Source organism: Portunus trituberculatus, chromosome 25 (assembly GCF_017591435.1).
Source record: "Portunus trituberculatus isolate SZX2019 chromosome 25, ASM1759143v1, whole genome shotgun sequence".
Lineage (NCBI taxonomy): Eukaryota > Metazoa > Arthropoda > Malacostraca > Decapoda > Portunidae > Portunus > Portunus trituberculatus.
Window position 1 is genome coordinate 17,169,441 of NC_059279.1, and position 27,115 is coordinate 17,196,555.

Below are 27,115 nucleotides of genomic sequence, written 5' to 3' on the forward strand. Positions count from 1 at the left end.
ACACACACACACATAATAATATAAATAGAGTAATAACAATATGAATAAGATAATGATTAATACGTAGCGACCTCTGGCAACCTCACACTAACTGTCCGAATCCCTACATACGTTTCGCTACAGGAATACCCACAAATAACAATAAACATAGACATCATTATCATTGTGAAACTCCAAACTCACTGTATTTACCTTTACTGACTGTATTCACCTTTATTGACCATTGCCATCAGTAAATATTGATAGTGGGAAGTATTAGCAAAGTTTATCGCATACATGGATTCGGACACAGTGCTCGTGGGTGGGTAGGGAGGTGCGAAAGTGCCATATTCAGAAACTCTCTCTCTCTCTCTCTCTCTCTCTCTCTCCGTGACCATTTTCAAAGACCAGTTTTTGTCATGTTGGTAATGCAGAAAACTTATTAACATGCAGAATTATAGAAACACCCTTAAAAAGCCGTGTAATTTCAACTAGAACCCTTTGAAAATAGAACACAGAGATTTAGTCGAGTTCTAAAGAGTATTTGTCCTGTTGGTAATGCAGAAAACTTGTTAACATGTCACTAGAATTACAGAAACATATTTAAAACCAGTGCGATTCAATTAGACCCCTTTTGAAAATTATAAGCATAGTCCTAAAGAGTATTTGTTCTGTTGATGAGGCAGAGAGCTTAACGTGGCACAAGAATGAGAGAAACATCTTTTAAAACCGTGTCATTTTAACTAGAACCCTTTGAAAATAGACCAAAGAGATGATTAGCCGAGTTCTAAAAATTTTCTCCTGTTGATAAAGCAGAAAACTTGTTAACACGTCACTAGAATTACAGAAACACTCTTAAAAATCCGCGTCATTTCAATTAGAGCCCTTGGAAAATAGTGAAGGTGCTGTGAGGCGCGGAAGTGTTACAGAATAAAGGCCAAAGTACCATGATGAAACCTTTTGTGGCAGTGACCGTGACTTGAGGTGTTTGAGTCTTACCTGTGGGTGTGGCGAGGCTCGGCTGTCTCGGACGCTGGAAGTTTCACAAGGTATCTGAAAAAAAGAGAAAATGTGTATAGTGCTTGTTATGATTGTTGTTATTGTTGTTATTGTTTTTTATCTTTTATTTATACCATGTGGGCTTTTCACGGGAATTTATGGGCTAAAGGGGATACTTTTTGTGGTACCTCCTATCTCAAAGCCCACCCGCTAGGAAACCCTTGCCCCGAGTGAGGAAGCCCAACCTACACTCGGACCGTGGACAGGATTCGAACCCGTGCGCTTGGAGACCCCTCGGACCCCAAAGCACGCATGGTTCTTCTGTGCCTTGTTATTCATGTTACCGTAGAACAGGAAAAAAAAAAAAAAAATGGAAATTAATGAAGCTTTATAACAGGGAAGATCGAAACACATGGTAGATCTTGAAACTTGAAAAATAAAGAACAAATGTAGAAACTAAAAACATGAAGGAAAAAAAAAACGAACTAAAGAATAAACAAAGGAAAACAAAAGCAAAGAAAAAAAAAATCAAGGAACCTTCACGAAAGAGACAAAAATTCAAAACACATCAAAGAAAATCAAATTCTATACAAAAATAAATTACAAAACCTCACAAAAAAACGGAAAAAAATGAACGACACAAATCAAAACAGACCAAAACAAAAAAAATAACAGGAAAAGGAGACAAATAAGAGAAAAAACAACAACGAAACTTCAAATTACACAAAAAAATATGTAAATAAATAAAACTAAAAATTAACACAAAAACAAATAATCTTCACTATACACCACTAAAAAGGAAGGAAGGAAGGAAGGAAGGAAGGAAGGAAGGAAGGAAAGGAAAGCAAAGGAAAGAAATGGAGAGGAGAGGAGGAGAGGAGAGGAGATCACAGGAGAGGAGAGGAAAGGAAAGGAAGGAAGAAAAGAAAGAAGGGTGGAAAGAAAGAAAGAAGGAAGGAAGGAAGGAAAGAAGGAAGGAAGGAGGAAAGGAAAGAAGAAAAGAAAGGAAATAAATGGAGAGAAAAATGAAAGAAAAAGAGAGAAACAAAGAAAGTAAGAAAAAAAGAAAGAAAGGAAGGAAGGAAAGAATAACAGTATTTCCCTCTTTCAGTCCTTCAAGTCTGCTCATTTTCTTCAGGACGAAGATCAGCTGTCAGTCCTCTCTCTCTCTCTCTCTCTCTCTCTCTCTCTCTCTCTCTCTCTCTCTCTCGTGTGTAGATGTGTAAAATACGTTAACCTTTACCGAAGAGAGAGAGAGAGAGAGAGAGAGAGAGAGAGAGAGAGAGAGAGAGAGAGAGAGAGAGAGAGAGAGAGTTGGTGTGCAAATATTTACAAGAAGTATTGACAGATGTGTATTGTCAAACGTTTTATTTGTTTTTTTTGGGGAGGGCGGGGGTACTGTGTGTGTGTGTGTGTGTGTGTGTGTGTGTGTGTGTGTGTGTGTGTGTGTGTGTGTGTGTGTGTGTGTGTGTGTGTGTGTGTGTGTGTAACAGTGTGGGTGACCGATAAAGTGTAAATGTTTCATGAAATCGATCTCTCTCTCTCTCTCTCTCTCTCTCTCTCTCTCTCTCTCTCTCTCTCTTATCTAACGGTTCGGTTTTACGATTTAATTATTCCAAGCACATATGATCCAACACACACACACACACACACACACACACACACACACACACACACACACACACACACACACACACACACACACACACACACACACACACACACACACACACACACACACACACACACACACACACACACACAGCTGCCATTCAAATAAACCGAATTATTATTATTATCGTTATCATTATTATTATTATTATTATTATTATTATACACACACACACACACACACACACACACACACACACACACACACACCTATAGGCACACACATTACATTGATCAGGTGGGATTCCGCACAGGTGGAAGCCATTTATCTGAAAAGCCACATTCTGACATTCACGACGTCAGCTGTCAAATCCACACCAACCATCCCTCCACCTGGGCTGACCTTACCTTGCCTTGCCTTACCTCACCTTATGTCACACCTTACCTCAGCTTACCTTATATAATCTGACCTTACTTTACCTTACCTAACTTAACCTAACCTAACCAAACCTAACTTTAATTCAGCTTATCTCGACCTAACGTATCTCAGCCTTATCCAACCTAACTTCACCTCTCCTTGCCCAGCCAATCTACCTGCTCTGAAATTTATGAAGACAGAGAGCGTGCAGGGAGGAAGTGATGGACGACAAGAGGGAAGGAATCGGTGTGGAGAGGAACAGAAAAGATAAAAGGACAACATTTTCGGGAGAGAAAAATCAAAGTAGAAGGGTTGCAGGGAAAAGCAAAAGAAAGAAAAAGAAAAAGAAAATGTTTGAAAAAAGGAGGAAAGGAGAGAGAGAGAGAGAGAGAGAGAGAGAGAGAGAGAGAGAGAGAGAGAGAGAGAGAGAGAGAGAGAGAGAGAGAGAGAGAGAGAGAGAGAGAGAGAGAGAGAGAGAGAGAGGAAAAAGAAGAGGAAAGTGCTTTTAGAAGAGGAAAATGAAACAGGTACAGAAAGGGAAGGAAAAAAAAAGGAAAAAACTTGAAAAAAAACAGCAAATTAAAGAAAAAGTTTGGAAAGACTGAAAAAAAATAAACAAGACAAAAAGAAAATAAATACCAAAATTCTCTAAAAAATGAGGAAAAGGGAAAAAAAGATAAAGAACAAGAGAATTATATTTTGAAAGGACTAAAAATGAAGGAGAGTGTGTGTTGGAAGGAAAAGCAGGAAGAGGAGGAGGAAGAGGAGGAGGAGGAGGAGGAGAAAGAAGATAAGAGGAGGAAAGATGAAGGGTTGTGCATTGAAGGGAGGAAAATAGGAAAGGAGGGATCAGAAACGGAAAGAGAAAGCGATTTTGGGTTAGCAAAGGAGACAAGAAAGGAATAAAATAAGAAAAAATAGAAGAAAAAGATGAAATGCGCAGGAGGAGGGAGGGAGAGGAGTAAAAATAGAGTGGAAGAGGGAGAGAAAGGAATAATGGACAGAAAACTGGGAGGAGGGAGGGAAGCGTGGGAGAGAGAATCATAGAAACGAGAGGGGAGAAGGAGAGGGGAGAGGAGAGAGGGGAGGAGTGAAAAGGGATGAAAAAAATGGTGTAGGGAGAGAAGAATGGAAGAAAAGAGGAAAGGGATGATGGATTAGAAGGAAAGGAAAGGGGAGAGGAGAGGAGAGGAGGGGAGAGAAGAAGAGAGGAGAGGAGGGGAGGGGACAGAGAAAGAGAGATGAGAGAGAGAGAGAGAGAGAGAGAAGAGAAGAGAAGAGAAGAGAAGAGAACAGAACAGAACAGAACAGAAGAGAAAAAAGAAAAAAAGAGAAGAAAAAGAAGAGAAAAAAGCAAAGAAAAGGAGAGAAGAAATGAGAGAAAAAAACGGAAAAACAGAAAATATCAAATAAAGAATGAAATACGAATGTGTAGGAAATAAAAGGGAAAAATAGAAAAGACAACAACAAAAGAAGAAGGAAATAGAAAGAAGATGCAAATAAAAACAACAATAAATAAGTAGAAAGAAGATGATTAAGAAGAAGAAGGACAGAAGGGAGGAAGAGAGAAAAGTGAAGAAAATAAGAGAGAAGGATTGCATGAAATAAAAGAAAAAAAAAGTAAAAAGAGAGAAAGATGTATAAAAGGAAGGAAAGAGAGAAAAATGAAGAAGAGAGAAAGGAATACGACACGAGAAAAAGATAAAAGAGGCAATAAAAGAGAAAGAGATGGTTCGGAGAGAGAGAGAGAGAGAGAGAGAGAGAGAGAGAGAGAGAGAGAGAGAGAGAGAGAGAGAGACACCATGCGGGCCACACTATATCAACTTAAAACTACGACGAGCCTATTCTACAAGCCTTCAAATTCCTCACTCCCTCCCACCCCTTATAGGCCTACCTCACTGTCCCCCCTCCCTCCCTCCCACCTATCTAAGAGGTTAGGCTTGGTTAGGTTAGGTTAGGTTAAGTCAAGTTAGGTTAGGTTAGGTTAGGTTAGGTTAGGTTCAGTTAGGTTAGTTTAGGATCAAATTAGATCAGGTAAGATTAGTTAAGTTAGATTAAATAAAAATATCTTAGGTGAAGTTAGGTTAAGTACAAGTTCCGTTCAATAAAGTTAGGTTAAATAAGATCAAGTTAAATGAAGTTGGGTTAGGTGAAGTTGTTAGATTAAGTTAGGTTAGGTGAGGTTAGGTTACATTAAGTTAGGTTACGTGAACTGAGGTTAGATTAGTTAAGGTTAGGTTAGGGTTAGGTTAGGTTAGGTTAGGTTAGGTTAGGTTAGTATCACTCTCCTACCCACACTACTATTCCTCTCTACCCTTCCTAACTTTTATCAACTTCCAACTCCCCTTCTACTCCGTCACTGTCCCCTCACTCAGCATCCATTACTTCTTCTCCCTCCCACATTTTCCCTTACAATCACTACCTCTCTCTCTCTCTCTCTCTCTCTCTCTCTCTCTCTCTCTCTTCCACTTCCTCTCCCCTTCTCATCCCATCTCACACTCTCCATCCACCTCCCCACCCTCCTCCACCTCCACCTCCACCCACTTCACAGCAGCGGTAGGCCTATAAATGTGTGGGGAATGTAACGTTTAGAATTCATAAGTACAGGAGATCAGATTCTACTTGTCTTTGGGATATGAAGGTTTTCCAGGAAGGATACTGATGGTGCTGGTGGTGGTGGTGGTGGTGGTGGTGTTAGTGGTGGTGTTGTATTGAGTAATGTTGTTGTTTTGTTGTTCTTGGTAGTAGTAGTAGTAGTAGTAGTAGTAGTAGTAGTAGAAGAACAGGAACAAGAAAAAGAAGAACTACTACTATTATTATTAGTAGTAGTAGTATTAGTAGTAGTAGTAGTAGTAGTAGTAGTAGTAGTAGTAGTAGTAGTAGTAGTAGTAGCAGCAGTAGCAGTAGTAGTAAGAGAAGGACAATAAGAAGAACAGCTGCAGGAAAAATTGGGAGTAATTGCAAAACTTCCATTCCACTTGTGTGTGTGTGTGTGTGTGTGTGTGTGTGTGTGTGTGTGTGTGTGTGTGTGTGTGTGTGTGTGTGTGTGTGTGTGTGTGTGTGTGTGTGTGTGTGTGTGTGTGTGTGTGTGTGTGTGTGTGTGTGTGTGTGTGTGTGTGTGTGTGTGTGTGGTGTGTGTGTGTGTGTGCCAATCATCGCTGCAGTCTGGCCCAATCAAAGACTTCCTGCCTCACGACTTTCTGTTTGTCATGCATCTCGCGAGCGTCTTGAGAGAGAGAGAGAGAGAGAGAGAGAGAGAGAGAGAGAGAGAGAGAGAGAGAGAGAGAGAGAGAGAGAGAGAGAGAGAGAGAGAGAGAGAGAGAGAGAGAGAGAGAGAGAGAGAGAGAGAGAGAGAGAGAGAGAGAGAGAGAGAGAGAGAGAGAGAGAGAGAGAGAGAGAGAGAGAGAGAGAGAGAGAGAGAGAGAGAGAGAGAGAGAGAGAGAGAGAGAAAGAGACAGAGACAGAATAATAATAAATAATAACAACAATAACATCAACAACAACAATTTCGAGTGTGGATAACAAACTTCGATATAACAACAACAAAAAAGAAAACAATTACAACTCTTACTACTAACACTAAAACAACAACAACAACAAAAATAACAACAAAAACACAACAACAAAAGCGAGAGCGAGAGCGAGAGAGAGAGAGAGAGAGAGAGAGAGAGAGAGAGAGAGAGAGAGAGAGAGAGAGAGAGAGAGAGAGAGAGAGGGAGGTTGCGGCAAAGGTGTAAGATGAAAAGACCCCAGCTGAGGTTATAACGTGGGAGGATTAGGCCGCCAGAACAGGTGAGAGCAGGTGAACACAGGTAAGCACAGGTGAGATTACAGGTAAATTACACACGTGGATGGAACCTTATGGGCAACTTGGCGGGGTAATAAAGGAAAAATAAGGAAGGAAGGAAGGAAGGAAGGAAGGAAGGAAGGAAGGAAGGAGAGGGAACATTATGGCAGTGATAGAAGGAAAGTACTCTTGTGTGTGTGTGTGTGTGTTTTTTTTTTATATGTCCACTGATTCCCTACAAATAAAGGAGAGGAAAAAAGAGAGAGAAAAGAGTGGAGAAGAGATGAAGAGACAGAAGAGAGGGGAGAGAAAGAGGGAGAGAGGGAAGAGGAGGAGGAAAAGGGGATTTGATGGGACGTACTATATAAAATTGGAAAATCTGAAGAAAAAAAAGTAAAAATGGAACTGAGAAAAAAATGGGGAAAGAGAAAGAGAAAGAGAGAGAAAGAGAAAAAAAATATACCTTGCTCTGCTGTGATAGGAAATATTTAGTCAATCTCTCTCTCTCTCTCTCTCTCTCTCTCTCTCTCTCTCTCTAACACAATGGGAAGCCTCAGATGTTTTGCAGTACATATTTATTTTCGTTACAGTTATGACTATTTTATTTATCTATTTACTACTACTACTACTACTACTACTACCACCACCACTACTACTACTACTACTACTACTACTACTACTACTACTACTACTACTACTACTACCTGTTGAGCATCAGTAATCCAGGTGAGACAAGGCAATTACCGTCAGTCTACCTGCTGGAGCGCCGTGCCCTTACATGTGTGTGTGGTCAAAGGTAGGGCCGATTAGAGAGAGAGAGAGAGAGAGAGAGAGAGAGAGAGAGAGAGAGAGAGAGAGAGAGAGAGAGAGAGAGAGAGAGAGAGGAGAGAGAGAGAGAATCATATCAGTCAACATTCTCATCTCTCTCTCTCTCTCTCTCTCTCTCTCTCTCTCTCTCTCTCTCTCTCTCTCTCTCTGAAATACGAGGCAGTGTATTCAAACCATAAAGAATTCTGCAAAATTGTACCGGAAAGAAATTTGTGGCGACGTATCGAACTCAGAGAGAGAGAGAGAGAGAGAGAGAGAGAGAGAGAGAGAGAGAGAGAGAGAGAGAGAGAGAATAAACAATGGTACGATTGTGCACAAACCCTTAGTGTGTGTGTGTGTGTGTGTGTGTGTGTGTGTGTGTGTGTGTGTGTGTGTGTGTGTGTGTGTGTGTGTGTGTGTGTGTGTGGACTGATAAATATATACAAAAAAAAAAAAAAAACACGATGACAGACATAAAACAGACAGACAGACATTTAAGGAAACAATCATACAGACAGACAGACAAACAAAGACATCAAACAACGTAATTTACACACACACACACACACACACACACACACACACACACACACACACACACACACACACACACACACACACACACACTTTCTAATTGGACAAATAAAAATACGTGATTCATTTTATTACAGGAATTAGCGTCAATTAATTATAAAGAGACGATAAATATATAGATGAAGTAAAAGTTTTAATCCATTCAAACTAATAATGCCTTTATCCTTGTTTGTCATCCTCCTCCTCCTCCTCCTCCTCCTCCTCCTCCTCCTCCTCCTCCTCCTCCTCCTCCACTTCTTCCAGTTCTTCCTTTTATCATCATTGTCACCTTTATCACTCCCTTCGTTTTTTTGTTTCCTTCCTTCCCTTCCTTTTTTTTTCTTCCTTGTGGTCATTCATTTTCCTCCTCCTCCTCCTCCTCCTCCTCCTCCTCCTCCTCCACTTTTTCCATTTCTTCCTTTTATCATCATTGCCACCTTAATCACTCCATTTTCTTTCTTTCTTTCTTTCTTTTTTTCCTTCATTCCTTCTTTCCTTTCCTTTTTTTCTTCTTTGCTTTCTTGTGTTTATTCATCTTCCTCCTCCTCCTCTTCCAGTTGTTATCATCATTGTGACTTTCTTCTTTCCTTCTTTCTTTCTTTCTTTCCTTCCTTCCTTTCTTTCTTTTCCTCCTTCATTATTTGTTCCCCTCCTTCCTTCCTTCATTCTCTTCATTTCTTTCTTCCTTCATTCACTCTCACATCATCCATTACTATTCCTTTTTTTTCCTTCCTTCTTCCTTCATTATTTGTTTCCGTCCTTCCTTCGTTTCCTTTCCTTCACTTCCTCCTTCCTTCATTCACTCGCACAATATAGATTACCTCCCCTCCTTCCTTCCTTCCTTCCTTCCTTCTTTCCTTCATCTCCAACTAAATTCAATCTTTTCCTTCAGTATCAATTTCCTTTCCTTCACTCGACCACTCAACTGACCTTCCTTTCCTCTCTTCTTCATTTCTTCTCTCCTCTCCTTTTCTCTTTCATTGCTCTCCTTTCCTCCTTCCTTCCTTCATTCCTTCACTCCTTCTCTCCTTCCCTCCCTCAGTTTGAAGAGTAATGTCCTTCAACTCACGCGTGACAGGAGGAAAACAAACATTCTATGAAGGAGAAGAAAAAATAATAATGTTTCCTTCAATGGAGGAGGAGGAGGAGGAGGAGGAGGAGGAGGAGGAGGAGGAGGAAGAGGAGGAGGAGGAGAGAAGGAGGAGGAGCATTTTTACTTTTTTCTTTTTCCTCTCAGTTTTATTTTTTTTTCCTATTTTTCTTCCATTTTTACGAGTTTCTAGACATATTACGTGTACAGAACTTCCCTTTCTCTCTCTCTCTCTCTCTCTCTCTCTCTCTCTCTCTCTCTCTCTCTCTCTCTCTCTCTCTCTCTCTCTCTCTCTTGAATATGGTGGCGAGAATTTTTGTGTGGCTGCAAAATATGTAAAATAGTTAACTTCTTATCAACTTTCTCAGGCGTCGGCCCCATACACACACACACACACACACACACACACACACACACACACACACACACACACACACACACACACACACACATACACACACACACACAACGTAATTTTCTCCTGTACGATTTTTCTTGGTAGGATAACTCTCTCTCTCTCTCTCTCTCTCTCTCTCTCTCTCTTCTCATTTTTTTTCTCCATTTTCGACTTTCTCTTCCGATTCCCTTCTTTTCCTCTTATTTTTCCTTTTTTCTCTCAATTCACATCTAACGCTTTCCTTTTTCCTCTCTATCCATTACTGACATTTCCTTCTCCTTCCCTTCATCATTATTTTCCCCTTTTTTTACCTTCCTATCATCACATTTTCTTTTCCTTTCGCTAACTGAGTAATCTATAAATTTTTTCCTTTTTTTTTCTTATCGATATTTTTCCTCTCTTTTCCTTCCTACACTTTCTTCAAACATTCCCTTTTTCCTCTCTTTTAATATATACTACTTCCCTTCCTTTTCCTTCATCCTTATTTCTTTTTTACTGTCCTTCCTATCATTATTTTCTTTTCCTCACAAAAAACTACCATTTTTCGCCCTCTTTTCTCTCTTTCCCCATCATCATTCCATTTTCCTCATGTTAAACTATGCATTCCTCACCTCCTATTCCCTCTTCATCACTGTTTTTTTCCCCACCCCAGTCCTATCATCACCATTTTCTTTCCCTACAGCTAACTCAGAGATCTATTTATTTATTTTTTTTCTTTCCTCCAGACGCGGACTTAGGGTGGGAGGAGAGAGGGCTCAACTCCTCCCTCTCCTCGGCAGAAGAAGGGGACAGGCTCTTTATGACAGACCCAGAAGTGGAGAGGAGGAAGGAGGAATGTGATGAGCTACATGCACAGATTCCACTCCCTGATCCTGCTCTGGGTAAGTACTCGTGGTTGCCTGTCTGATAACTCTCAATCTGTTCTGTTTTATTATTATTATTATTATTATTATTATTATTATTATTATTTTAGTGTGTCCATCTGTCTCTGTGTGTTTGTCTGTGTGTCTCTGTGTTTCTGTCTCTTTTTCTCTGTCTCTGTGTGTTTCTCTGTGTGTTTGTCAGTGTGTGTTTGTCTGTGTGTCTCTGTGTGTTTTTGTCTCTTTTTTCTCTTTCTCTTCGCTTCCATCTATAGCTCATGTACTTTTTCTTCTTCCTCCTCTTCTTCTTCCTTTTTCTATTCCCTTATGTAGATCCAGCCCTCTCCTTCCTCTTCCCATCTATAGCTCCAGCCCCCTTCTTCCTCCCTCTTCCTCCTCTTCCTCTTCCCATCTATAGCTTCAGCCCTCCTTCCTTCCTCTTCCTCTTCCCATCTATAACTCCGGCCCTCTTAATGTTTAGTTTACTAGTGATAGAAATGCATGAAAATATTAGTTTACTCTTGTACTATTGTGGGGAGAAGAATAAGGAGTTTAACAAGGAAGAAATGAGTGAAGGTACAGTTTACTCTTGCACTAGTGTGGAGGTGAGATGATGTTGAGTCTACTAGTGAAAGAATTGAGTGAAAATATGTTTACACCTGTACTAGTGTGGAGGAAGAGAACATTGAGGGTACCAGTGATTAAAATGAGTGAATGTGTTATTTAACTCTTGTTGTAGTGTAGAGAGACTGTTTGAGTTTACTAGTGAAAGAAAAGAGTGGAAATATTTGTTTACTCTTGTACTAGTGTGGGGAGAGAATAAGGAGTTTACCACAGAAAAAAAAAAGGTGAAGTGAAGGTACCACTTAAATCTTGTAGTAGTGTGGAGAGACTGTCTGAGTTTACCAGTGAAAGAATTGAGTGGAAATATTTGCTTACTCTTGTACTAGTGTGAAGGAGAGAATAAGGAGTTTACCAGATAGAAAACTGAGTGAAGGTACCAATTAAATCTTGTAGCAGTGTGGAGGTGAGGTCATGTTGAGTTTACTAGTGAAAGAATTGAGAGAAAATATTTGTGTGGAGGAAAGAATATTGGGGGTACCAGTTAACTCTTGCTCTAGTGTGGAGAGACTGTCTGAGTTTACCAGTGAAAGAATTAAGTGAAAATATTTGTGTACTTTTGTATTAGTGTGAAGGAGAGAATAAGGAGTTTACAAGAGAGAAAACTGAGTGAAGGTACCAATTAAATCTTGCACTAGTGTGGAGGTGAGATGATGTTGAGTTTACTAGTGAAAGAATTGAGTGGAAATATTTGTTTACTCTTGCATTAGTGAGGAGGAGAGAATATCGAGGGTACCAGAGAATAAACAAGAGTGAAGGTACAGTTAACTCTTGCACTAGTGTGGAGAGACTGTTTAAGTTTACCGGTGAAACAATTGAGTAAAAATATTTGTTTACTTTTGTACTAGTGCGAAGGAGAGAATAAAGAGTTTACGAGATAGAAAACTGAGTGAAGGTACCAGTTAACTCTTGCACTCGTATGGAAGAGAGACGACTTGAGTTTACTAATGAAAGAAATGCAGGAAAATACCAGTTAACTCTTGCACGCAGGGAGGAAATGCTGAAGAGAAAAAAGCGGGAAGTCTTGTGCAGCAGAGAGGCAGCGATGCAATGAGATGGAAGACACGACGTTAACAAGCTCAAAAGAGGCAATTAGCTGATTAGATATACATTAATTAATCCTGACTCACTTCACGGGCTTTCCTCACCTGACACGACACTTCAAATGACACATACATACACTCACCTAAATGTAAATACAAGTCACAGCTGAAAAAAAACAAGACCCATATTATTTTTGTTCTTCAATCAGACTGAGACACGACAGGTAAAATAAGATGCGGTGTTACGAAGCTGTAATTAGGTCAGTTCAGGTGTGACGTGATTCTAATTAACTAAGGTGGCGCAGGAGATCCGGGGACACCTGCCGTTAATTAACCTATAGACGAATATCTCAAGATGACACGTGGTTTTAATTAACGCGTCCTGAAGATCGTGCTGGCTTTTTTTAATTGGCTCGTCCAGCGCTGCTCTTTCTCATTATTAGCCTCAGAGAGTGTCGCGGGGAGGAAAGGACTGCCAGTACTAACCTGACCAAACCCAACCCAACCTAACCTAACCTAACCTAACCTAACCTTACCTAAGTCAACCCAACCTAACATAACCTAAGCCATCTGTAACGTAACCTACCTTAACCCAACCTAACCTAACCTTACCTAAGTCAACCTAACTCAGCATAACCTTACGAAACCCAACCTAGCCTAACCTAACCTTAATTTAACCTAACTCAATTCAACCTTTACTTAACCTAACCTAACCTAAACAAACCTCAACCTAACCTAACCTTACTTAACTTTAACTGAACCTAACCTAACCCTAACCTAACACACATTCACTGACTCATATTCTCAGTTTATTCGTGACAATTCTAGGTTTTCACTCTTACCAGACCTTGTGTGAGCGAAAGTAAACAAATAAATGGATAAATAAATACAAAACTGGATAGATGAGATGAATAAATTGATAAAAGAAAAAAGAAGGAATGAAGGAAGTTAAACAAATATTAGAAAGGAAGCAGGAAGGGAGAGTGAGGTGAAGGAATGAATGAAGGAAGCGACTTAGAAATAAATAAAAAAGAAAAACAAAAATGAAAGTAAAGAAGAAGGAAGGAAACGCGAAAAAAAGAGAAAGAGGGGAGAATTGGCAGAAACTGATAAAAGAGAGAGAGAGAGAGAGAGAGAGAGAGAGAGAGAGAGAGAGAGAGAGAGAGAGAGAGAGAGAGAGAGAGAGAGAGAATGCTTTGAAGAATGAAAAGTGAGAATTACGATACAGCTTGTGATGAAGAGAGAAAGACAGAGAGAGAGGAGGGGAGAGAATAAACGAGAGGGGAAAGAGGAAAAGGCGAGAGAAAGAGAGACAGAGACATAGCAGGAATTAGGGTGAAGGAAGGAAGGGCAAAGATTAGAGATAAGAAGGGGAAGAGGGGAAACAAGAAGATAGAAACAGATTAAGAGCAAATAGAGTAAATATGGGAGAGAAAAGAGAGATAAAGAGAGAGAGAGAGAAAAGAAGAGAAGAGAAGAAGCAGAAGCAGAAAATTAGAAAAGAAAGGAAGGAAAAGAAGAAAAAGAAAGATAAGAAGAAGATTCAAAGAAGAGGGAAGAGAAAATAAAGAAGAAAAATGACCATAAAGAAATAATAGGGAAGGGATGAAGAATTAGGAAGAAACATGAAGACTGTCAAGAAGGAGGAGGAGGAGGAGGAGGAGGAGGAGGAGGAGGAGGAGGAGGAGGAGGAGGAGGAGGAGGAGGAGGAGGAGGAGGAGGAGGAGGAGGAGGAGGAGAGGAGGAGGAGAAGAACAAGGAGAACAAGAACAAGAACAAGAAGAACAAGGAGAACAAGAACAAAACAAGAACAAGAACAAGAACAAGAACAAAAAGAAGAAGAAGAAGAAGAAGAAGAAGAAGAAGAAGAAGAAGAAGAAAAGAAGGAAAAGGAGAAGAAGGAAAAGGAAAACAAAAAGGAAAAAGAGAAGGACAAAGAGAAAGAGAAGAGAAGAAAAAAGACAAGTAGAAAAAAAAAATAATGAAGATGAAGAAGAAGAGAAAACAAACAGGAAATAAACATAAACACAGAGAATAAAAAAAGAAATAAGAAAAAAAGCTATAAAAGTTGGCAAAAGGAAACAAAAGCATCAAAAGGCGATAAAAAGGGAGGTAAAGCATAATGGCCGATAAAAAGCAGGAATAGAAGAAGAAAGAAGAAATAAAGAGAGGATAAATAAAGAGACAAAGAGAAGAGTTTGGCGATAAATGTGAAATGTTAAGGAGAGTCGGATTGGAATCACAGGAAGGGGAGAAATAAAGGAGAGCGATAAAAGAGATGAAAGGAAAGATGGAAGAGAAATAAAGAAGAAAAGAAAACAAGAAAGGAAGTTTATACAAGGTAAGAAAAGAATGTAACCACCACCACCACCACCACCACCACTACTACTACTATTATTACTACTACTACTACTGATTTTCAAAGTAATTTCACCTTTAATTTAGCTTATAAAAATTGGGGATAGTAGTAGTAGTAGTAGTAGTAGTAGTAGTAGTAGTAGTAGTAGTAGTAGTAGTAGTAGTAGTAGTAGTAGCTGGTTAGGTAGTTAAGAAAGAAGGAAGGAAGGAAGGAAGGAAGGAAGGAAGGAAGGAAGGAAAGAAGGAAGAAAGAAGAGAGAAAGAAAGAAAAAAGAAAGAAGGAAAAAAGGAAGAAAGGAAGGAAAGAAGGAAGGAAGGAAGGAAAGAAAGAAAAAAAATAGAAATGTAGAAGAAAAAGAAAAAGAAAAAGAAAAAATAAATAGAAAAGAAAGAAAGAATTAACGAATGGACGAAAGAAGAAAAAAGGAAAAGAAAGAAGGAAAGAAATGAAAAAAAGCAAATAAATAAACAAAAGAAAAAAACACAACAAACAACTCAAACACTGAACAAATGTAAACCTCAACACAACCACACCTCGTTTTCTTCACCACAGAAAACGTAAACTCGGGCCAAAAACTTTCAGCCAGAGTGATTTTTCTTTATTTTCCTTCGCCCTTCTTCCTCTCCCATTTCCTTCCCTGTCTCTCTTTTGTAACACGGATATATTGGCCACGATGGATGAATCAGCTGAAGATTGTAGGTTGATGTTGCGTAATAGTGGTGGTGGTGGTGGTAGTAGTAGTAGTAGTAGTAGTAGTAGTAGTAGTAGTAGTGGTGGTGGTGGTGGTGGTGGTGGTAAGGTAAATAAGATAGTGTCTCTTTTATGAGGAAAAATGAAAGGAAGGATAAAAAAAGGGAACTATTTTCTCTCTCTCTCTCTCTCTCTCTCTCTCACTCTCTCTCTCTCTCTCAGTCTCTCTATCTTCTTCCATGGTCATACAGGAAAGATGGGAAAAAGATGAAAAAGAGAGATAGAGAAGGAAAGGGAGAATGAAAGAAAATAAGACAAGAGAAGAGATAAAAAGGGAAGAGGAGTATATAAGAAAGAAAAGAAGGAAGACAGAAAAAAGGAAAGGAATGTATAGGAAAAGGAAGAAAAAAGGAGGAGGAGGAGGAGGAGGAGAGAGAGAGAGAGAGAGAGAGAGAGAGAGAGAGAGAGAGAGAGAGAGAGAGAGAGAGAGAGAGAGAGAGAGAGAGAGACAGACAGACAGACAGACAGACAGACAGACAGACAGACAGACAGACAGACAGACAGACAGATAGAGAAGAGGAAAAGAGAGAGAAACAGAAGGAAACAAGCTGAGAGGGAAAAGAGAGAAGGAAAAAAAAAGAGAAAGAGATAGAAAGAAGAGAAAGGAGAAAATAAATATTAAGGTGAAGTTCCCAGCAGGTGTGTGATGACCAGGTTTGACTCCCACAGCTGTCAATTATGCAGGTGTGGAGAAGATGACAAGGAGAGAGAGAGAGAGAGAGAGAGAGAGAGAGAGAGAGAGAGAGAGAGAGAGAGAGAGAGAGAGAGAGAGAGAGAGAGAAATACTAAAGAAAAAAAAATGAATTAGAAAAGCAAAATAGAGAAATATAAGTAGGAGAAAATGAAAAAAAAGGAAAGAAATAGAGGAAAACAACTGGAAAAAATACACAAAATAGTAAGAGATAATCAAAATAAATAAAAAAAAAAAGAATGAAAAGACAAATAGATATAGGAAGACAAAATAAATAGGGAAGTGAAGAAAATAATAAGAAAATAGCAATAATCAAAGTAAATAAGAAAAGAAGAGATAAATAGGCAAAATAAAAATAGCTAATCGAAGAAAAGAAGAGAACAGAGATAAATAATAGGTAGAAATTAACGGTAAACACAGAAGGTAAAGATGAGAAGGAAGAAAAAAAAAAAAAAAGAAAAAAGCGAAAGAAATGGTTGGGAAAAAATGTAAAGAGGGAAACAAGAAAATAGAAAAAGAAATAGCTAGTGAAAATAAATAGGAAAAGAAGAGAGAAATAGAAAAAAAGTAGAAACAGAAACTCAAAATAAATAGAGAAAGAGAAGAGAAGAGAAGAAGCAGAAGCAGAAAATTAGAAAAAGAAAGGAAGGAAAACAAAAAAGAAAGATAAGAAGAAGATTCAAAGAAGAAGAAAGAGAAAATAAATGGAAAGAGACGAAAATAAGAAAATAGAAATAAAGTAAAGAAGAAAAGAATAGTAATAGGCAAGGCAAAATAAATAAATAGAAGAGAATAATAGACAAAAATTTAAACATAGGAGATAATGAAGAAAAGGAAAGAAATAAAGGAAAAACAATTGAGAGAGAGAGAGAGAGAGACAAGGAGAAAGACAGAGAAAAACAGAAGAAAAGGAAAAAAAAAGGAAAACAAATGAGAAAGCGAAAGAAACGGTGAGAAAACAAGATAAACAGGAAAATAAGACACAAAATAAAGACATAATCAAAACAAACAAGAAAATAGAATAAACAAATAAAAAAATAACTTGTCTCACAATCAACAGCGAATAAGTAATAGGAAAAAAAAAAAAAAACAAAACATACTTAAATAAAAATAAAGATAGAAAAAGACAGAAATATAAAGATGAAAAAAAGATACTGAAAAAAAAGGAAAAGGAAAAACAGACAAATATATATAAGTGAGATGGCACAAGATAGGCAGAGGGAGAGTAGCAAAATAGATATAAAAAGAATGAAAAAATAGACGAGGTTACCTTACAAAATATGGGAAAAAAAATATGAAATGGTGAAATGGTAAATGTTGAATATAGAATGACAGGGAAAGATTAATCAGCTTACAGAAAAAATAGTAGATGAAAATAGAGAAAAAAACAGGAATAGAATGACAGGAAAAGAATTTATTAGCTTACAGAAAAAAATGAAGGATGAAATTAGAGAAAAAAAAACAGGAATAGAATGACAGGAAAAGAATTTATTAGCTTAAGAGTAGATAGATGAAAATTGAGGAAAAAAAACAAAAATAAAATGACAGGAAAAGAATTTATTAGCTTACAGAAAAAAATGAAGGATGAAATTAGAGAAAAAAAACAGGAATAGAATGACAGGAAAAGAATTTATTAGCTTACAGAAAAAATAGTAGATGAAAATAGAGGAAAAAAACAAAAATAAAATGACAGGAAAAGAATTTATTAGCTTACAGAAAAAAATGAAGGATGAAATTAGAGAAAAAAAACAGGAATAGAATGACAGGAAAAGAATTTATTAGCTTACAGAAAAAATGAAGGATGAAATTAGAGAAAAAAACAAGAATAGAATGACAGGAAAATAATTAATCACCTTACAGAAATACTAGAGGATGAAAATAGAAAAAAAACAGAGGAATAGGTAGACGGAAAAAGAATGAATCAGCTTACAGAAAAAAAAATTAGCAGATAAAAATAGAAAAAAAAAACAGAAATAGAATGACAGGAAAAATAATTAATCAGCTTACAGAAAATTAGATGAAAATAGAAAAAAAAAGAATAGACAGAATGATGAAGGTTAACGATAGAAATACTGGAGGATAAATAAATGAATAAATTAACTTATAAATCTTACACAAACACACAAACACACAAACACACTGAAATGAATAGACAACAGGAAATAATGAACAAAAACTCACGAAAAAAAAAAAAGAATAGGTAAAATGATGAAGGTTAACGAAAAAAAAGAATAATGAGAAGAAAGAAGAAAAAAACACACACCCAAATGCGTCCCAGCACAAAAAAAAAAAAAAAAAAAAAAAATGAGAAGAAAAAAAAAATCACATCTAAATAAATCAAAGTCAAAAATGCGTCCCAGTACTGAAAAGGTTGAGAAAAGAAAAAAAAATATTAAGAAAAGTCAATAACTCTTAACTACACGAAGGGGTAAAGGAAGTAACAGCAGGGCCAAGGTCAGGGAGAAATGATATAATGAGGGAGAGAGTGAGAGTGTAAAAAAGACCCTTGCTAATGTAAATAAAATGGTCTAATCACACACAGAACTAACAGAAACAGACGCGTCCCACTAATGAAGAAGTTAACCAGGCGATGGACAAAATGCATCCTGGTCTTTAGTTTCCATTTTCAAACACCTTCAGAAACTTATGTGATTAAAATAGTGAAGACTGGCCATTAATCCTCTGACCTCTGTAGACCCTAACGTAAACAAAATCGTCTACTCACACTCAAATAAATCAAGGTAAACTTTACATGCATCCCAGTACTTAAAGGGTTGAGAAATGAAAAAATATATATAAAAATCTTAATGATTCTTAACAAGGTGAAGAGGAGAAGGAAGCAATAGCAACACATGGCCAAGGTGAGGAGGAGGAGGAGGAGGAGGAGGAGGAGGAGGAGGAGGAGGAGGAGGAGAAGGAGGAGGAGGAGGAGGAGGAGGAGGAGGAGGAGTGACTTACATCTAAATCCAAGACAGTTTTCTCTCTCTCTCTCTCTCTCTCTCTCTCTCTCTCTCTCTCTCTCTCACAACATCTGACGACTCTTTAATCTTTCCTTGCCCATCTTTTCACGATAAGCCCTTTTCTCTCCTCTTCCTCTTCCTCCTCCTCCTCCTCCTCCTCCTCCTCCTCCTCCTCCTCCTCCTCCTCCTCCTCCTCCTCCTCCTCCTCCTCCTCCTCCTCCTCCTCCTCCTCCTCCAGGCAAGACACCTGAGTTGGGCCGTGTCAAGGTGAGGGGCGGAGGGGCTTACCTGGCTTAGAGACGGACAGGTGAGGCAAGGAGAGGAAAGAAAGACAAGCCAGGTATATAGGGAAGACCTTTAAGGGGTGGCTTGGATAGACGTGTGGAGATGATGGGAGGAGATGAAGGTGTGGAAGTTAGCTTCGTATTATCTGACTCTTCTATGCCTCATCTCCATTATTTCAAGAGGGTTTGTTTAAGTTTACGCGGGATTTTCTAAGGTGTTTTTAAGGCTCTAGAGGTAAATTGACAAGATATTTACACTATTAATTGTAGAAACACTCTTAAAAATCACGTTAATCATCTCTGTGGCCTTGGAAATTACTCGTGGTATGAGAATAAAGCATTTTTAAGCAAGTTTTTAAGATGACAGAACGTTTTACAAGGTGTTTTTAAGGTTCTGGAGGTAGAATGACGAGATTTTTACACTATTAATTGCAGAAACGTTCTTAAAATCCTGTTAATCATATCTGTGGCCTTAAAAAATAATCGAGGGGAGAGAGTAAACATTTTTAAGGTATTTCTATGGTTCTAGAGGCAGAATGACTATATTTCTACACTATCAATTGTAGAAACACTTGAAAACTCGGCTAATCATTTATGTGGCTTTAAAAAATACTCGTGGTGAGAACAGAGCGTCTTTTAAGGTGTTTTTACGGTTCTAGAGACAGACTGACAACATTTCTACATTAATAACTGGAGAATCACTTGAAGACCCCGCTAATCATCTCTGTGGTCTTGGAAAACAGTCGTTGTGAGAGAGCAGAGCGATTTTGAATATGAATCTTAATGTAGCAAGTGTGGCGAGTAGATGTGTTGTGTTAAAGGGGAGGTGATGATGGTGCATGTGGTGATGGTGGACTTGGGAACGATAGATAAAGATGTGGAAAATAAGGGTGTGTGTATGTGTGTTTGTGTGTGTGTGTGTGTGTGTGTGTGTGTGTGTGTGTGTGTGTGTGTGTGTGTGTGTGTGTGTGTGTGTGTGTGTGTGTGTGTGTGTGTGTGTGTGTGTGTGTAGATTGTGATGAGTTGAAGGGAAAATGAGGATGGACGAGGTTCTGACAGGGAAGATGGTGTGGATGATGATGGTGGTGGATGATGGTGATGGTGATGGCCTGGAAGAACGCTAGATAAAGATGTGAGGTGGTTTTTAAAGGGCCAGTGAAGGGAAAGAAGAAAGGAGAAAGACGAAGAAGTAAAAAGGAGTAAAAAGGAAGAAAAGAAAAAAAAGAAAGAACACAATTTTGAGTACGAAGGAGAAGAACACAAGAAAACGAAAGAGAGAAAGGAGAGAGAAAAAAAAAGTGAGATTTGAGTATAAGGAACAAGAACAGAAGAAAAACGAAGCAGAGAGAGAAAAATAAATAGGTGAGAGAAAAGTGAAGATGAAAGGGAAGATGGGAAAATAAACTAATATAAGATAATTAAATATGTAGGATAAAAAATGGTATTATTAAAGATATGAAAAATAAAGAGAGAGAGGGAAGATGAAAGACAGAGCAGTAAAAAGAAAAAAAAAAACCTGGAGGAACAAAAGAAAACGAAAACAGAAGATATAAACGAGAGATCTGTGAAGGGAAATTACTTAGAAGCGGCTAAAGAGAATAGGGAAGATCAAAGAATGTGCAGTAAAAATAAAAAATAAAAAAATACAACAACAGGAGGAACCAAAATACAAAAATAGAACATATATATATACGAGTAATCTGTGAAGGAAAATTACTTTGGAGTGGTGAAGGAATTAATCTCAATACCATGACACATTTCTCTATTTGGTGACTTTACACAGCTTCAAACACTCATGTGGGGATTAAAATACTGAAAACTGTTGCCATTAATCTTCTGACCTCCATAAACCCTTCTTAATGTCAGTAAAATGGTCTAATCGTACGCAAATCCCAAGGTAAAAATGTGTCCCAGTGCTGAAGAGGAATTAAGATGAAAGGGAAAGGGAAAATCCATTAGCCATTACAACTGTGGGGATAATCAAGGCGAGGAACATTGAAGACTAAGTTGACTAAGTTAGTACAAGCACCTTCAAGGAATGTACGCAAAGTTGAGCGAGTGTTTAAGAGTTTGTGATGAGTTGAGAAGTTGTGATGGAAGTTGGAGGCTGTTGGAGGATGTTCGAGGCTGTGAAGATGAGACAGGAGATGAAAGGAGAGTCAAGGTGTGGAAGCGTTGCATGTACATTTTTCTTTTAAAGAGTTGGAGAATAAAGGTTTGCTAAAGAGGCAGTGGTGGGATGAGTCAAGACAGAAGATGAAGATTTTAGTGCTAAAGCATAAGAAGTGAAGACGAACAGTACATCAAGAGTTTTTAATGAAGCTACGAGGCAATTGTGGGTTAAAATACAAGAGGAAGGCTTTAGTGCTGGTGAAATATAAGAGGAGGTGAATGATAGGAGTAAAGCAAGTAGATTTTAATGAAGATACAAGGCAATTATGAGTTAAAATAGAAGAGGAAGGTTTTAGAATGCTGAAAGATAAGTAAAAGGTGGAAAAAAAACAGTACAGCAAGATTTTCAATGTAGATACGAGACGATTATAAGTTAAAATAGAAGAGGAAGGTTTTCAATTACAGAGATAAGAAAAGATTAAAAGATAACAGTACAGCAAGTAGATTTTTAAGAAAGATACGATGACAGTGATGAGCTAAAAAAAAAGACGAGGAAGGCTTTAGTATTGAAAGATATAAAAGAGGTAGAAAAATCAGTACACGAAGTAGATTTTTAACGAAGATAACAGACAGTGACGGGCTGAGCTAAAATAAAAGGGAAATGTTTTTAGACAGCTGATATATAAAAAGAGGTAAAGAAGACAGTACAGCAAGAAATTTAATGAAGGTAAGAGGCAATTATGAGCTAAAATGGAAGAGGAAGACTATAGAGAGTTGAAATATAAGAAAAAAATAAAGAAAAATAGTAAAACAAGTAGATTTTTAAGGAAGATAAAAAGCAAGGATGGTTAAAAGAGAAAAGGAAGACTTTGAAGTATTGAAAAATAAGAAAAGGTGAAGGAAAAGAGTCCACCAAGTAGATTTTTAATAAAGATAAGACACAGTGACTGAGCTATAAAAAAAAAAGGCATTAAAGAGCAGTTATAAGAAAAGATAAAAAAAAACAGTACAAGTAGATTTTTAGTGAAGATATGAAAACAATGATGGTTGAAAATAAAAGAAGGTTCAACAATACTGAAAGATAAAAAGAGATGAAGTAAAAAACAATACACCAAGTAGATTTTTAATGAAGATAAGAGACAGTAACTGAGCTAAAATAAGAGAAAAAAGGCATTAGAGAGCAATTACAGGAAAACATAAAGAAAATGGTATAAATAAAAAAAAAAAACAATACAAATAGATTATTAAACAAGATACAAGGATATGATGATTAAAAGAGAACAGGAAGGCTTTAGAGTACTGAAAGATGAAGAAATCAAAGAAAAAAAACACTAAACTAAAGGATAGAGATAGAGTAGGTAGATTTTAAAGAAAGATAAGCAGTTTTCAAGAGTCAGTGATGAGGTGTGGCGCTGAGATGGAAGGGGGAGACCTCTTTATACCTCCAGGTGAGCAGGGGATGACGAACAAAGGAGATGAAAGAGGTTTAGTAAAGTATGCAAATTCTTAAGCTATGAGGACTGAAGGTACAATTTTTCCCCTTAAAGGCATGTGATGGGTAAATAGAGACAGTGTAAAGATGAAATGGGAGAAGGGAAAATGACGAGAGGAGATAATAAGGAAGAGGAAGATGAAAAGGGAGAGAATGGAAGATGACAAGGGAGAGAGAAGATGATCAGGGAGAGAAATGAAAATGAACAGGGAGAAAATGGAAGGAAGAAAGGAAGATGAACAGGGAGAGAAAAGAAGGAAAATGAAAAGAGAGAGGAAGAAAAGTGACAAAGCAGATGAAGAAAGATGAACAGGGAGAGAAAGAAAGATGAAAGAGATGAAAAAGATGACAAAAGAGATGAAGGAAGATGACAAAAGAAATGAAGGAAGATGACAAGGGAAATGAAGGAAGATAATAACGGAAAGAAAAGAAGATGAACAGAAAGAAGAAGGAAGGAAAATGACAAGGAAGACGAAGGAAGATGAATAGGAAAAAGAAGAAAGGAACATAACAAAAAGGTTAACAAATAAAAACGAGAAAAAAAAACGCGTAAGTTCTTGAATAGAAAAAAATAAAGACAAGTCTTTTAAAAGGGTTATAAAGTTAAGAGATTTACAAGTAAGGAGGAGACTCAGGCAGAGACAAGAACAAAGGAAATGAAGTGCGCAGAGTGAAAGCAATACGCGTACTTTTAAAATAGGTGTGAAAACTAAGCTATTCTTTCAACTGTTTATTTTTCCTGCGTTCTCGTTCAGCATAATAAAAGCATCAAGCGCAAATATATAGAGACAATGCACAAAGGAACCACTGCAACCTAACGAGAGATAAGTAATTCTAATCTTAAGCTATCATTCTTTAACTTTCTAATCTTTAAATGCCTATCAACTGTTTATTTTTCCTGCGGTCTTGTTCATCAGGCGCTAATATAGAGAGACAATGCACAAAGGAACCACTGCCACCTAGCGAGAGATCAGTAATTCCAGTCTTTACCTGTCTATCATTCAATTTCTCCCCATCAAAAGTGTCTGCGGTTACTGAAATCAAATCAGTCCTAAGTGTCAGTATTGGTTAAGTTGGCACGAGGGTTAAAAAGTGAAGGTAAGTTGGAAATAAATAACAGAGGAGATAAGGAGATAAACGCTACAAAAATACGTGCAATGGAGGTATTATATATAGCGATAAGGAAGATGCAAAGACTAACATAGGTATTTAAAAGCTCAAGATTCTGTAAAGATAAGCTGAATATATAGAACAGAGGAGAAAAAAAGAAAAATACTTTAAAAATACATACAGTGAGGTATTATATTTAGTTTTAAAGATGGAAAGACTAACAAAGGTATTTCTAATGTGATCTGAGCGTTTAAAAGTTCAAGATACTGTAAAGATAAGATGGAGATAAAGAACACTGGAGAGATTAAGACACAAACACTTTATGGAGGTATTATATGTAGTTTTCAGGAAGACATGAAGACTAACAAAAGTGTAATCCAAGTGTTTAAAAGCTCAAGATACTGTACAGATAAAAAATATATAGAACAGAAGAGACAAAGAGATATGCACTAAAAAATACATACACTGGAGGTATTACATGGAGTTTTAAGGAAGATATGTAGACTAACAAAGGTACTTCTAATGTGATCCAAGAGTTTAAAGGTGAAAATAAAGGCGAGAAGAGACAAGGAGACAAACAATTTAGAAATATAAAAATATACACAGAGGAGGTATTAAATGTAGCCTTAAGGAAGATGGGAAGACTAACATAGGTATTTTTAATGTGATCTAAGAGTTTAAAAAGTCAAGATAAGCCGGAGATATAAAAAAAAAAAAAAATGTGGAGAAATTAAGACACATATTGAAGGAAGCTTTTCTTGAGAGAGGAGTAGAGACAAGCTGAGGTTTTTAAAGAGACTGAGAGGAGCTAAGGTGGAAAATGGAAGGTTCTGGGAGGAGAGGAAAGGTGGAGAGATGAAGTGTGGAGAGGGCAGGATAAGGTGGAGGTGAAATGAAGTGAAGAAGTAGTTTATGAGAGGTTTAATGATGATGATGATGATAATGGTGATGATGAAGTTATTTGTTGTTGTTGTCGTTGTTGTTGTTGTTGTTGTTGTTGTTATAGTTGTTGTTGTTGTTGTTGTTATAGTTGTTGTTGTTGTTGTTGTTATAGTTGTTGTTGTTGTTGATGCAGAAGAAGAACAAGAACAAGAATAAGAACAAGAATAAGAATAAGAACAAGAACAAGAACAAGAACAAAACAAAAAGAAGAAAAAAGAAACAAGAAGAAAAAGAGGAGGAAAAGAAGAAGAAGAAGAAGAAGAAGAAGAAGAAGAAGAAGAAGAAGAAGAAGAAGAAGAAGAAGAAGAAAGAAAGAAGAAGAAAGGAAGAAGAAGAAGAAGAAGAAGAAGAAGAAGAAGAAGAAGAAGAAGAAGAAGAAGAAGAAGAAGAAGAAGAAGAAGAAGAAGAAGAAGAAGAAGAAGAAGAAGAAGAAGAAGAAGAAGAAGAAGAAGAAGAAGAAGAAGAAGAAGAAGAAGAAGAAGAAGAAGAAGAAGAAGAAGAAGAAGAAGAAGAAGAAGAAGAAGGAAAAAAAAGAGAAAAAAGGAAGAAAAAAAAAAAACAACAACAAGAACAACAACAGTAACAACAACTTCTTCTTCACCTTACCACCACCACCAGCACCACCACCATCCTCTTCTTAATGGAATGTAATGAGTCAAGATGAAATGGAAGGTGGGGGAGGAGGAGGAGGAGGAGGAGGAGGAGGAGGAGGAGGAGGAGGAGGAGGAGGAGGAGATGAGTGTGTGGATGGCGCAGGAAGTGGAGATGACCTGGGAGTTTAAAGGAGATGTGGCGATGTGTGAGACTAAGAAATTGTGGCTTTAGTTCGCAAAAATGACATCTTTACTAGTCTCACTCTCTCTCTCTCTCTCTCTCTCTCTCTCTCTCTCTCTCTCTCTCTCTCTCTCTCTCTCTTGCAATGCCTTCTATTCCTATATTTTCTTTTTATATTCTCTCTTTTTCTTGTCTTATTCCTCCAGTTATCTATTTCTTTATCTCTTATGTTCACTCTCCTTCCTTTTCTCTTTTTAATCTTTACATATTTTTTGTTTCTCTCCCTCTCTTCTTCTTCTTCTTCTTCCTTCTTCAGTTTCTGCATCTTTTCCTTTCCTTTGCACTGCTTTCCCACTTTCTCTTCCCTTTCCTATCCCTTTTTTACACTCTCTACACATATTTCTATTTCCTTCACTTGTTTCTTTCTCTTTTTATCATCTCTTTTTTTTTTTTTTTGCACCTTTCTTCTTCCTCCATACATTCCCCTTCACTTCGCCCTCTTTATCACGTTTCACAGTCTCTTACCATCTATTTTTTGCTCCTTTTCCTCCTATTTCAATGCTTTCCTTTTATTTTCCTTCTATTCTATTCACTACCTGCATGTTTTTCCTCCTTTCTCTTACCATTCTTCTCTCTCTCTCTCTCTTATTCCTCCCCTCTCACTTTTTTTCCACATCCTTTCCTCCCCACCTTTAGACGATGCATCTGCTCCCCTTCCTCCCTCCTTCCCTCTCCCTGCCTCTCCCTGCTTCTCCCTGCCTCCCTTTTCTATCCCCTCTCCCAACCTATCTTCTATTTCTATCATCCTCTCTCTCTCTGTGTCTCCCTCTCGACTCTCTCAAGGCTCTGGTCACCTTCATTTCACACCTGAGCTATATTCCCCGTGTCACCTGCGCGTGTCTCATTTAGCGTGTTATTGGCGCCTCGAGAGACATAGCGAAGGGTCTTGTTACTCCTCGTCCTTCTCGTAAGCGTGGCAGGAGACAAGGAGAGGCAGGGAGAGGCAGGGAAGTGGAGGGAGTGTGCGTGTTAGTGTGTTTACGTGAGGTCGTGCGTCTGGCAGTGTGGTTCTGAAGGAGCTTGTTGTGACGTGTTTGTGTGTGTGTGTGTGTGTGTGTGTGTGTATTTTGCTGTTTTTGTTTGTTATTATTTGTTGTTGTTTGTTTTTATTTCGTTTGATTTGTTTTAGTTGTATCTTTGGGTGTTTTTGTTTCGTTGAAAGATTCCGTTTCTGTTTGTTTGTCTGTTTTTTTTAATGTTTTTGGTTCGAGCTGGTTTGTGTGTGTAGGTCTCTCTCTCTCTCTCTCTCTCTCTCTCTCTCTCTCTCTCTGTTACCATCAAATCTGACTGCCACTGGGAGATTTAAGATTAGAAACCTTTATAAACAAACAGACCTTTATATACAAACACTAACCTTACTAAACTATCACTATTACTATAAAAACACCCTTGAAAA

General features: G+C 37.7%; 1 protein-coding gene across 1 annotated transcript in view; it reads left to right on the forward strand.

Annotated features, from left to right (window-relative positions):
* LOC123508545 (calcitonin gene-related peptide type 1 receptor-like) overlaps nt 1-27,115 on the forward strand; it is a 264,938-nt gene that overhangs the window by 97,473 nt on the left and 140,350 nt on the right. The window contains 1 exon segment of the mRNA XM_045262286.1: nt 10,387-10,542. Coding sequence (XP_045118221.1) covers nt 10,387-10,542 — 156 coding nt within the window.